Source organism: Pogoniulus pusillus, chromosome 28, assembly GCF_015220805.1.
Source record: "Pogoniulus pusillus isolate bPogPus1 chromosome 28, bPogPus1.pri, whole genome shotgun sequence".
Taxonomy (NCBI): Eukaryota; Metazoa; Chordata; class Aves; order Piciformes; family Lybiidae; genus Pogoniulus; species Pogoniulus pusillus.
In genome coordinates, this window is record NC_087291.1 from 10,484,124 (window position 1) to 10,496,475 (window position 12,352).

A 12,352-nucleotide genomic window follows, 5' to 3' on the forward strand; every position below is an offset into this window, starting at 1 on the left:
TTTTAAAATAACTGTAATCATACACTTCCTTTGGCAGATGTTAGTGCACCTTGACAAAAGTGCTTTATATTTTGAAAAGCAGGTGGGCAGGGTGTCTGCCTTAAACTATCAAAGACACACAAAACCTTAAAAACATGAAAAGCCCATGTGGATTAAATATTGATTTTATTTTTTTTAGAGAGCAAGTACAATGATGTTGCATTAAAATAATGCTATGTCATAGTTGTTACAGCTCTGATAGAAAAATAAACATCTCAATATACTACAGTGTCAACTCATTAATAAATACCAAAATAGAAGTTAGTAGTCAACTGCAATTAAGAAACAGCTATAAAAGTATACTGTTTTTAAATAATAAAATATTCGGTATATTTTCAGACAAACAAAAGTAGTGATTTAGAAGTATCATTTAAAATGTAAAATGCACAGTAAGCAGTTATAAATTTAAAACCTCTTCCCTTCCTAACATTCTCTATGCATAAAATCTAGAGGAACATTATTTCTCTCTCTCTATTTTTTTTTTCTTTACAAAAGGTAGCATATGTTAAATAGAAAGTGAAAAACTGTAGTGTTATTAATAGCTGTCACACTCTTGCTAAATAAGACACTTTAGAGTAACTTTAGTTTTGGAAGCCAGTAGTAGGTAAAAGTGAAGAAGATGTTAGCACGGTGAATTCACCCAACACTAATGCCTTCCCTCCTCCCCATATCTTTCATCTTGCAACATCTCCCTTCAAAATATAGCTGAAATAGACCAAAGACAACACAGGTATCAGGATGAAATATCAGGATTTGGGCAGAAGCCATCATTTTGACAACAGACAGAGATTTTAATACACTTTTTTTTAATAAGTACCTTTTTTAAGTGTGCAGAAAAAGAAACAAAAAGATCATGCAATCTAGTGCAGCATTTCTAAAGCTTAAGAATCTACTCATTTTAGGTTTTTTTCTTTTCCTTCCCCCCCTCCAGAAAGGCCAACCATGCTCAGCTGGCTCGCACTTGGTGAAACCCCACTGGTTTGGCTTCCTACAGAAATGCACTCATGCTGACTAATTTAAACCTTTCTTCCCTCTCCATGAATTTCAACTCTCTGTGCGATCCAGGAGATGTCTGGGAGCAGTGTCAAGATCATCATTACAAAGTGGTGTTCTTCTTAGCTACTACTCCCTTAGCAAATAGATCTCTCCCCTCTGCTGCAAATGGACTGCCAGAACACTGGCATCACCCTTCACTCACCATGTCACCCGGCACCGACTCAGCACAAATGCCGCTATCAGAAGTGCCCTTTCCCAGCTACAGCTTCCATTCCTTGAGGCTGGCTAGTGGAGATCCTGGGGCTGGTGGGAAGTCAATGGGCAGATGTCCAAGGACTTCCCAGAAATGTTGAGGGAGGTCTGCAGCATCCAGGTTTGCAGAATGTACTGGCGCAGGCAGTCCTTGCCATGATACATGCAAGCATTTTCTGCGCAGCGAAGCCGCAGCAGCCCGCAGTGCTGAGGGCAGTGTGCAGCCCCAGTGCCTAGCACAGAAACTCTATCACCTCTGCCAAGCCAGCCCACTTGGGAGAGCCTTCCTGCCCTGACAAATGGAGACATGCAGTCTCTGAGCACCATTCCTGTAGGGGATAGCGTGGGGAATTGAAGGCGGCATTTCCCTGTTGAGGATGCCATTCATTTCCAAGTCTCTCACCTCTCTGCCTGGGGCATCACAAGGCCTGTTTGGCTACTGCAGGACTAAGGGTTCCTTGATGCCTCTTCAGATGTTCACTCCCACGGTTTGCAGCACACGTACATTTAGGTATGCACACGAGCAGGAAACAAAGGTTATATATGATCAGACTGGGAATCTATCTTTTGTTTCCCATTGCAGTCAGAAGAATACTTTACATAGCAGGTTTTCATGACACCATGGAGAGGAAAAAAATAAATCCAGTTGAAAATAATGGATAAAATGTAAACTATGCCTACATAAACCTCCTTCCTTTTGGCTTCAACATTCTTTGTGATGCAAGGGAATTTCAGCTGGGCACAATGAAAATTCCTTACATACCATGTGCAGGTTTTCTGGATGAAACAGCTATTTTCCCACAGGCTTCTGTAGCAGTGTACACACGATGCTTGGGAATAATCAATTCATAGCATTTTTTAGAGTCTTAAAAAAAAAACAAAACCCAAACCCAACCCAACAAACCAAACCCCAGCCTGAAGTGAAATGCATGCTTTTTAAAACTGCACAAACGTGGCACTTCTGAAATATTAGCCAAAAAAAAGGTTAAATTAAAAATAAACTGCCATTAGAACTGAAGGATTATCTAGATGGAATTTAACATTAACAAACGTGCTGTGGAAAAGGCATGCACGTAGTCCGTTGGTGGAAGCAACTCTAAAAGCAACTCCTCAAACCACTGCTGAGATGCAGCAGTATCTGCTGGTATATTTTTGGGTACAAGCATGCAGACAAACTACTGACTTCTTTTGTTTTTTTTTTTCTTTTCCATTTTTTTTCTTCATGTTTTAAAAGAAACTTAGTACAAAAAGCTTTATTTCAGGAAACTGGAATGTTCTATATTGAGGCAAGGCTAGGTGTTTCCCCCTATTTTTATGAGCATCTTTGACATACAATATTGAAAACTAATATGAACTAATTTGTCTTTAATATCTCCCATATTAAGCCCTATAGGAAGCAGAGTCCTTCTGCAATCACTGAGGAAATTCCTTGTGAATTACAGGCTGCTTCTCATTTAAGGTCATGTGCTGAGGGAACACAGCTCCCTAAATAGTGAGGCTTTTGTTGGGCTATTCATCTCCTGCAGCAGCTCTTCTGAAAAACATGGTCAAAGGCAGAGGGAAACAAGTACCAAGCAAAGCCAGAGTTTCTCATGGATAGATTCCATCCCTAGAAACAAAGCCTCCTCCCAAGGATCCTGCTCTGTATAAGCTCCCCATGGGCCTTCTAAAAGCCTTGACCTGTCACATTAGCAGCTTATTCTTTTTCACTAGCCTCCTCCACAATACAGCAAAGCCATAAGGGAGAGACAAGAAAAGCTTTTTTTTTCCCCTTAGTGTTCTTGGTTTTGTGTTCTTAAGATACTTTAGGGGGTATTTTTTTTAATATGCTTTTTATTAACCTCAGGACAGCCAGCAGCGTACAATGGGGTTTGTCCTGTGAACCCAATCTATTTAACCAGAGCATATTAAATGCTCAGGCAGGTGGCTGATAAGGAAGTATTGGCTGTGCTGCACAGGCAGCACTGTCAATGCCAACCAAGAGCTACAGAAGAAAAGCAGTAGCAGTGTCATGTGTCTGGAAGATGTGTGTTATAGCTCAAAATCTTTCTTTCACAAAGAACCCAGATCCACTGTCCCTATCCCATGTAATTTAACTTCTTCTAGCAGTCAAAAGTAATTCCTAAAGAAAAGATATCCCAAACCTATCCCTTCAGGAAATGTTTTAAAGGCCACTATGGGAAATATGGATTTTTTTCTGTTTAAAAAAAAGATAGAATCATAGAATCAAAGAATAGTTTAGGTTGGAAAAGACCTCAAAGATCATCTAGTTCCAACCCCAGGCCATAGGCAGGGACACCTCCCACTTTAAAAAAACATAATCACATATTTTTCTATCTACTCAGAAACTCTCCCCTGAGCATTTACATTTGTTTGTTTGGCTGGTTAAGTAAAACAGGCACCCAGAGACTTTGCTTCCTGCTGACTTTAAGCTATGAGTGCATTGTGACAAGGACAGTTGCAGGTTAATATTTATTAATCCTTTCTCTTTGTCCCACTGTTTTGAATCTGGGGAAAATGGTCCCATGTGTTTTAAAAGAGAGTTTAAGGCATACTCAATAGATGACAGAAATAATCTAAAATGAAGCTATTACTAAAATCAGGGTCAGTGTAAGGAACCTCCCTTTTCTTTAAATGAGATACTTTTACCTGTCTGGTAGAAAGCTCAGAGCCCAAAATTATACACTGCATACTGTCTTTTGAGGTGATTTTTCTTTTTGCCAGCAAGATTTTAGTGCATTAGAGGTTGATCAGATTTTCATTGGATTTTGGCAGCACAAAGTTAGTAAATCAGACTGTTGGCTAATTCTTCCAACTAGTATATAACAATAACTTGTCTTCCACCACTATACCCAGTTTCAGGGGTAAAAAAAATGCTTCTGCTTGACCTTGTAGTTCTAATTCTGCTCTCAGGTAAGCATATATTGGTCCCACTGTGTTTAGAAGAGTTTTTGCCTATTGCTGAAGCAGAATTTGATCCCACATTTATGAAGTCAATTAGTGTGGTCTCTTGAGAAAAAGACTCCTGTTTTCCTCACCTTCTTCCCAACTGCAGGCTCTTTTTCACACCACAGTGAACACATTTCTCAATATACAGTCACCAAAATGGAAGTGTTTACATAAGAATTCACAGCCCCCCTAATCCTGTCAACTCATTTATACAGAAAAAAGAGCACATGTGTACAATCAGACGTATGTCTGATATCACATCAAAAGAACAAAGCCCTTATTTGGCAAAACACTGACATGTAGCTAGCAAAGCAAACACAGCCCTGGTGTGTAATTTATCTACTTGCAATGGAGTGGATACTGCTGACTCCAAAGGTGAAGTCAGCTGGCAGTGATCACCACATAGACTATGCTGTTGAACAGAGGAACCCTCTCGTTCTCTGTAGCCACTCAGTTTCCAAACACCTTAGAATTTGTATAGAAGATTTTATGTTGAAACAAGTCAAAGAAAAAAAAAAGACTAAAAATGACATAAATTATCTTTCAGTACATATAGAAAACTATGCATACAATTCACCTCTGTGTGTGTGTATGCATGTGTGTGTGTGCATACACACACAACCACACACCCACACAGTAACTAAGCACTCATTTAATCTAATCGCTTTTAAGTACTGAGGAAAAGCTAAGAGGCTAAAGCAGACAAATCAGTGGAATTTGTCAACTGAGAGGACTATAAAAGTACCATTTACTGTACTTAAGAGTGCTTGAATAGTTTCATCTATTGCTATAATATACAGCAATGTTAAGGTTTCAGTCACAGCTTTTGTCCATTCCCACAGAGCACATCAGTCCTAGCTACATGTACAGTGAGATCAGTGCTTTGTCAGACCAGTTCATATCTACATTCTAGGCCATAACTAAATAAATTAGAAGATACTAAAGTGCTACGTTGACACTAATGTTCCTGAACAGTAGTAATGCACATTTCTCTTTCAACAACAAAACAAAACAAAACCCAAGTAAAAAAAGAAAATACAGCAGCTCTAGTTCCAAACATAGTCACACAGTTCTGTGAATATGCTTACACGTCACTTTGTTACAGTATTCAACAAAATGCACAAGACAAAACCAGAGGGCAACAGTCGAGCCTCTGCCAGAGCACAAAAGGTGACTTTGGAAAAGTCAAGCATGATGGAAACAAACGTTTGCAGGAAACACAGTGTCTTCAGAGCTCACACTTGAAAGTCTCGTTTAGTCGTAGCTTGCTGATGTCGATATTTATTTCCTCTGGCTTGTCACGTCTGTACGTTACTGTTCTTGTACAAACAGTAGGCAAAAACATCTTATCCTTGAAGGAGAAGATACAATTTTTATCAGCAATGAGCTAAGTTTTATATGCCAGAACAAGATTACTACACATGACAGCTCTGAAATCAGTTACCTTCTTTGTTGCCGACACTCTGTAATCAGCTGAAGATTTAACTTTGTTGCTACTCCCCTGCAGAATTATCTGCCTGATGATAAGGACAACAAGCAACCCGATCAGAAAGGTAACTATAAAGATTATGGAAAAGACTCTAAAGTAGCTTCGTCCAGAGAAACATTCTGCAACAAAAGGGAAACACAATGTAAAGCCTAAGGTAGGCAACGGGCACATCCCTTAAACACAGCTGGTATCAACCACTGCATAGTAAAAGCAGCGTAAATGTAACATGGGCCTGATAAAAGCTAAGAGAAAATAACTTCAGGGATGTTGAGAAGAAAAGCTGCCATATGCAAGCTTTCAAAGAGGGCCACACCAAGAAAAGCCTGTCCAATCAAGATCCACTGTAGGAAAATGGTGAATCTATTCCTTTAAGCTACAGAGTTAAGACTCAGGCTTTGACGTGCTGGCTACCATAAATTCTCCGTAAGCCAGTGAGTTCCTAGCTGAAATAGAGAGGATGATGTGCTAGAGATGTATGAAGCCAAGATAATTTGATCTTCACAAGATCAGAGTGCAGATCATTGGAAAAACATGAAAGGAAATGTGGTTTATTCAAATCCTTGTCCAGTGCTCTCCTCACTGCTTGACCTCTCTCACACAGTAAGCTTTCCTTAATTAATACTGAAGTTACCTCCTTAGTTTCCTCCTTTATGAGCAACTGTAAGATACAAAGAAGGGACAAAAGGTAACCATTTACCTGCATTTTTTGTTGCAGTGTGGATTAAGCTTTACAAGATTTTACTGAGTTTTTGATTTATTCTTCCACAGCCCTCATAATCTGGCAGATTTTCATACTTGGAAGTAATACTTAAACATTACTGAATGCTCATTCTTCCTCCTTCTCTGGTAATGTCAAATAATGTAAGCATACCCACAGTAATAAAACATACAGCTGCCATAACAGAGTTTTCTAAATATTTCTTTAAGCATTGCTCAGGCAGCATTCATTATTGCTAGATGTGAATTCTCAATGAGATGGGAAATCTAGTTCAGCAGTGCTTGCCAATCACATTTCCTGTTGTTACGTATCTCTTACTTTCCCTGATGCTGGGAGTGATTTTTTTCTCTTTTTCTTCCTTTCTTTCTTTGCTTCCTTAGTAACTCAAAGCAGATAAATTGTTTTGCTTGAAAGAGACCTTTGAGATCATCAAGTTCAACCACTCTCTAACTCCACCAAGGCTGGTGTTAAACCATGTACCTTAGCACCACATCTCTGCTACTCTGAAACATGTCTGAGTATGGATTCAACCACCTCTCTGGGGATCCTGTTCCAGTGGTTGAAAACCCTTTCAGTGAAGAGGTTTCTTCTCATATCCAATCTGAACTTCCCCTGGTGCAACTTGAGGCTGTTTCTTATGGCCATTTCATGCAGGAAGCCTACTGAGGTGACAACTGTGTTCTTCACTTCCCCAGCAACTGACCTGACCACCACTCTAGTGTCTAATTTCACTCTTGCAGCCTCCCCACTCTCAAGTTTGCTCTAAAGCACATACTGCTCCTTTTGGAAAAGACAGCCTAGCAGTTCTGAGATGTAAGTAAATGTTCACTCAGGACCAGAAGATGACCACCCAATCTACTAAACCACTGCAGAAGAAGCAGAAATTGGGCTCTTAGATAAAGCTGGTCAGCTTTTTTTAAGGCAATATGAGACACATTGGAAAGACATCGTAACAAGGGTGAAATCAATTCTTAATCCCAACAGAACTACATCTTTAACTGAAATTACCTAGAGGATGTCACATACCTGAAGTTTGGTCAATATAATGCAGCAGGTAAGCACATGAGGTTGTGCACTGGTCAAGTTTTGCTTGAGATGTGTTGCTAGAATGATGGCACTGAACACAGTTCCTGTAAAATCAGAAGGTAATTAAAACCCTTTGTCTCTCTGTCTCTGCACTCCAAGAGATTGTGTCAGCAGGCTGACATAGTGCTGGCACATGCAGCTTTCCTCTTGCTAGTGACAACACTGTGACATTTAGCTATTTCTTTTCTGAGATGGGGCTGCCTTTCTCAGTATTTTCTCCCTGTGACACTTTTCAGCAGTAATGAGTAAAAAGTCTCAAAGCAAAATAAGTCTTTGGCTTTGAGCCACCTTTGTCTGGCCACTGCTCCTGCATTTTGTCATGTGAGTTCTCCATGGGGTGTAGCTTAGAGTCCAGCACCCTTTCACCAGCTATCGGCCTCCAGTTCAGTCCTGTCAGTCTCACTGGGATGCATGCTGGAACCGAAGGGTAGAGATTCATAGGTTCATGGAATACCAGGTTGGAAGGGACCTCAAGGATCATCTAGTCCAACCTTTCAGGGTAAGAACATAGTTTAAATGAGATGGCACAGCACCATGGTCTAACCTTGGGGACTGTGGTAAAGGGTTGGACTTGATGATCTGTGAGGTCTCTTCCAACCTTGGTGATACTGTGATACTGTGATACTGTGAAACTGTCTAATGGAGGGGAACCACCTCCTCCCTTGGGAGTTTATTCCAGTGTTTAACAGTTCAAATGGTGAACATCTATTTCCTGGCATCCAGTTGAAATCTCCTCAGTAGCCACTTGTGCCTATTATCTCTTTTCTTTACCATATGACTCCTTTCAAAAAGGGAGTCTCCTTCCTCATGATAGTTCCCCTTTATGTACTGGTATATGGTTATGAGGTCTCCCCTAAGCCTTCTCTTCTCAAGGCTGAACAAACCCAGCTCCCTCAGCCTTCCTTCACATGACAGGTCTTTCAGTCCTCTGATCACTCTTGTGGCCTGTCTCTGGACCCTTTCCAGCCTGTCTGCATGCTTTTTGTGTAGTGGGGACCAAATCTGCACCCAGTACTGAAGGTATGGCCTGACCAGCACTGAGTAGAGTGGGAGAATGTCATCTTTATCCCTGCTTGTGATACCCTGGGTATTGATAGGTGGAGGAAACATGGTTTTGTTAATATGTTTTTGGATGATGGGCTAAGACCTAGCCAAATGAACTCCTGATGCTGAGGGGTTCAGAGGGTAAGCAGCACGGGAGGCAGTGCTGTCAGTCTTACCATCCTCGCTATATAGCCTTGTGGAAGATGGACACCTTGAAAAAGCCCTGACTGACATTTTAATGAAGCTGTGCTATCTCCTGAATTTAATAAAGGCACACATTTCACAGGGACTTTGAACAAGTCTCAGCCAGCAAGGCTAACTGCTTTTTATCTAGTGAAATCTCAGCAGAGACCTTTTCAGATGTGATCCAGCTTGGCTCTCCAGCATATTCACCAGATGAGCTATAATTCAAGTGAATATAAATAAACAACAATTCTGTTTTGATCATGATTCCCTTTCCAGTGAAATGGTGATTTCTCACCCTCATCCCACAGTGGGATGTAGTACATTGCCTGTGCTGATGGAAAGGCATAGAAGAGACATCCCCAGGCTTCACTGACTCAATGAAGACAGGGCTTCATTGACTCTTTAAGCCAACAGCACTCACTGTGTCACTGAGAGCTTGGTCAAGCTCCTTGGGCTGCTCATTTTGACCTCCACACTGTCTCTTCCTTGATATGGGTAAAGAACAATGACATGCTTTAAAACCAGCATGACAAAGACTAAGTGGTTTAAAAATGAGTAATGCAGAATGTTGCTCTCTGGGCAGGATCAGCTCTGCTCTGCTGATCAATGATAGTGACTATCACAGAATGTTTTGGGTTGGAAGGGAGCTCCTGCAGTAAGCAGGGACATCTTTTAACTATATCAGGCTGCTCAGAGCCCCATCCAACCTGACTCTAAATGTTTCCAGGGATGGGGTATCTACCATCTCTCTGGGGAACCTGTGCCAGTGTTTCACTCCCCTTGAAAAAAAATAATTATTCCTTCTATCCAGTCTAAATTTACCCTCTTTTAGGTTAAAACCATTGCTCTTGGTCCTGTTAGAAAAAGCCCTGCTAAAAAGTCCCATCTTTCTTGTGGGTCCACTATAAGAACTTAAATACTGCAAGGTCTTTCTAGAGTCCTCTCTTTTCCAGGCTAAACAAGCCCAACTCTCTCACCTTTTCTTCAAATGAGAGGTGTTCCAGACCTCTGATAATATCTGTGGCACTCTGGACCTACTACCACAGGCTCATGTCCTTGTCGTGTGTGGGATGCCAAGGCTGGACACAGTACTCTAGATGAGATCTCACCAGAGAGGAGCAGAGCAACAGAATCACCTCCCAAGATCTGCTGGCCATGCTTCTTTTGATGCAGCCCTGGCTACATTTGGCCTTCACTGCTTCAAGCACACATTGCCAGTTCACTTCCAGCTTAATGTACCAGTCCCTGCAAGTCCTTCTCTGCAGGACTGCTCTCAATCCCATCATTTTCCAGCCAGTATTGATACTGAGAATTGCCCTGATACAGGTGCAGGACCTTGCACCTTGTCTTGATGTCACACAGGCCAACTTCTCAGGCTTGTCCAGGTTCCTTCTTAATGGCATCTCCTCCCTCTGGTAAGTAAACTGCACCACTCAGCCTAATGTCATCTGCAGACTTGCTGAGGGTGCCCTCAATCCCACAGCCTATGTTACTGATGAAGATACTAAAGAGCACTATAATGTGCAGGTACTGTTCTTGCTCCACACCTCCTTTCAGTTGAGAAGCACACGGAGTGTGCAAAAACAAATGTGGAAAGTAATGCTGGACTTTGTGGCATTCAAGAATAGCACCTACTCTCCATTCTTAAAACTCCAAAGTGTTGGGCTTTAATTCCTACCCAGAAAATTTTGTATGAAGAACGTTTTTTCCATAAATGTATGGAAAAAAAAGGATACTCATAGGACACAGCTTCAAAAAGCTGCAAGCTGGACAGGCTGGTGACCACAGGCAGGGACATGCAGTTCTCTTAATTGCCACTCAGCTACACAGAGTAAATTCTCAACTATGAATTGTTTCAGTTTTCTACAGTCTAAATATCCAACAATTTCCCAAGAGAAGCAGTGGATTTCCCTAGCCTGGTCAGTTTTAAAGAGTCAGCTTGACAGACTGCTGGACCATCTGATTTAAATGACACTAACATATAGAAAGCTTGGACCAGATCACAGAATTACAGAATTAACCAGACTGGAAAAGATGTTTGAGGTCATCGAGTCCAGTCTACCACCTAACCCTTCTTTTAACTAAACCATGGCACTAAGTGCCTCATCCAGCCTCCTCTTAAGACACCTCCAGGGATGGTGACTCCACCTCCTTGGGCAGTCCATTCCAATGCCAATCACTCCTGCTGTGAAGAACTTCTTCCTAACATCCAGTCTGAACCTGCCCTGGCACAGCTTGAGGCTGTGTCCGCTTGTTCTGTCACTGGGTGCCTGGGAGAAGAGGCCAACCCTCACCTGGCCACAGCCTCCTTTCAGGTAGTTGTAGACAGCAATAAGGTCTGCCCTGAGCTGCCTCCAGGCTGAACAACCCCAGCTCCCTCATCATAGGCCTTGTGCCCTCGGGGCCCCCCTTCCAACCTGGCATTTCTATGAAGTAGAGCACACATCTAGGCAAGCCCAAGCCTTTCTCCTTGTTCCAAGACTGCACTGTTAAAGTCTAGCAGAAGGCACCTACCAGTTTTCATCACAGGCTTTGTTACAAGTAGGGCAATATTCACACAAGCGGCCAAAGCTCCTTGGGTCCGTGCACTCACACCTTCCACATACACATCTTCCTCTTCCACTGCAAGTCTGGCCCTTTGCATTCAGGCAGTGTTTCGAGGACTGTATGGAGCACTGGCAACGGTCACCTTCCCAGCCAGCAAAGCATTTGCATTTGCCAGCTTCACATTCACCGTTACCTACAACATCAGACAGTCTTCAGTCATGTGCTGTTATGAAAACATAGAAAGTCAGCTCCTATATTGGTACATACATTGGTGTTGCTGGTGCTTTACCTTAAAGACAGTGTAACAGTTTGAGGCTATGTCTACATTTAAGAGAAAAACTTTCCAGAGAGTTTGAGTTTAGAAGAAACAGTTATAGACATAGGGCATAGAGTAATAATAAGAATATACATTTATCTAATTCCATTGGTCTGCTGAATATCTATTTGGAGTGAAAGCTTGCACTTCCTCACTTTCTGCCACTTACTGCTTGCTGCTTGCCTCTCTTGACCTTGCCTGATGGTTATTTTGTCTACTAGCAAAGGTACAAGGTGTGTGTGGGGGGGAGAGCCAGCAGGCCCTCTGGACCTCTGTGTGTCCAGCAGTGGGGAGAGCTGAAATACTGTACAAGGGGATATTGTGCTGCTTACTGAACTGTAAATATATGTAAATTTGCCCTGTATGTGTTTATTGCCTTTTACACTTTTTATATTTGGTCCACTTTTGTGACTATAATTTCATTTCCAAATTTCTGAATAATGTGATAGATTCCTGATTTGTTGGGCTGTAAGTCCAACCCATAACAGACAACTGACTGAGATCCTGGCTTGTGTGCTAGTTTGAGCCTAGCTAGAATGTTTTGGTGAGAAGAATTAGATTATAGGCTGTGAAAAGAAAACAATGGTGATGCCTACTGCACTTATAGGCTTGCTGAGATGTACAAGAACAAGAACACAAACATAGATAAGAGAGTCACTGTCTGGGCTTTGGGCTGCAAACCTAACCTGCCATCTTTGTGACTAATCCATCTGCTTCCTAACCCCCCTGG

At 41.7% G+C, this 12,352-nt stretch overlaps 1 protein-coding gene across 2 annotated transcripts in view; it reads right to left on the bottom strand.

The window, feature by feature from the left end:
* Positions 1–148: 148 nt before the first annotated feature.
* The window catches only part of ITGB8 (integrin subunit beta 8), a 57,317-nt gene continuing 45,113 nt past the window's right edge, over positions 149–12,352 (bottom strand). The window contains exons 11-14 of one of the 2 annotated variants that reach the window (XM_064167297.1): positions 11,274–11,499; positions 7,470–7,573; positions 5,681–5,844; positions 149–5,587 (exon numbers count right to left, since the gene is read on the bottom strand). In XM_064167297.1, coding sequence (XP_064023367.1) covers positions 5,465–5,587; positions 5,681–5,844; positions 7,470–7,573; positions 11,274–11,499 — 617 coding nt within the window. In that variant the 3' untranslated portion in view covers positions 149–5,464. Of the gene's footprint in view, positions 5,588–5,680; positions 5,845–7,469; positions 7,574–11,273; positions 11,500–12,352 lie in introns of those variants that run through there. The other variant, XM_064167298.1, reaches the window with a different exon arrangement.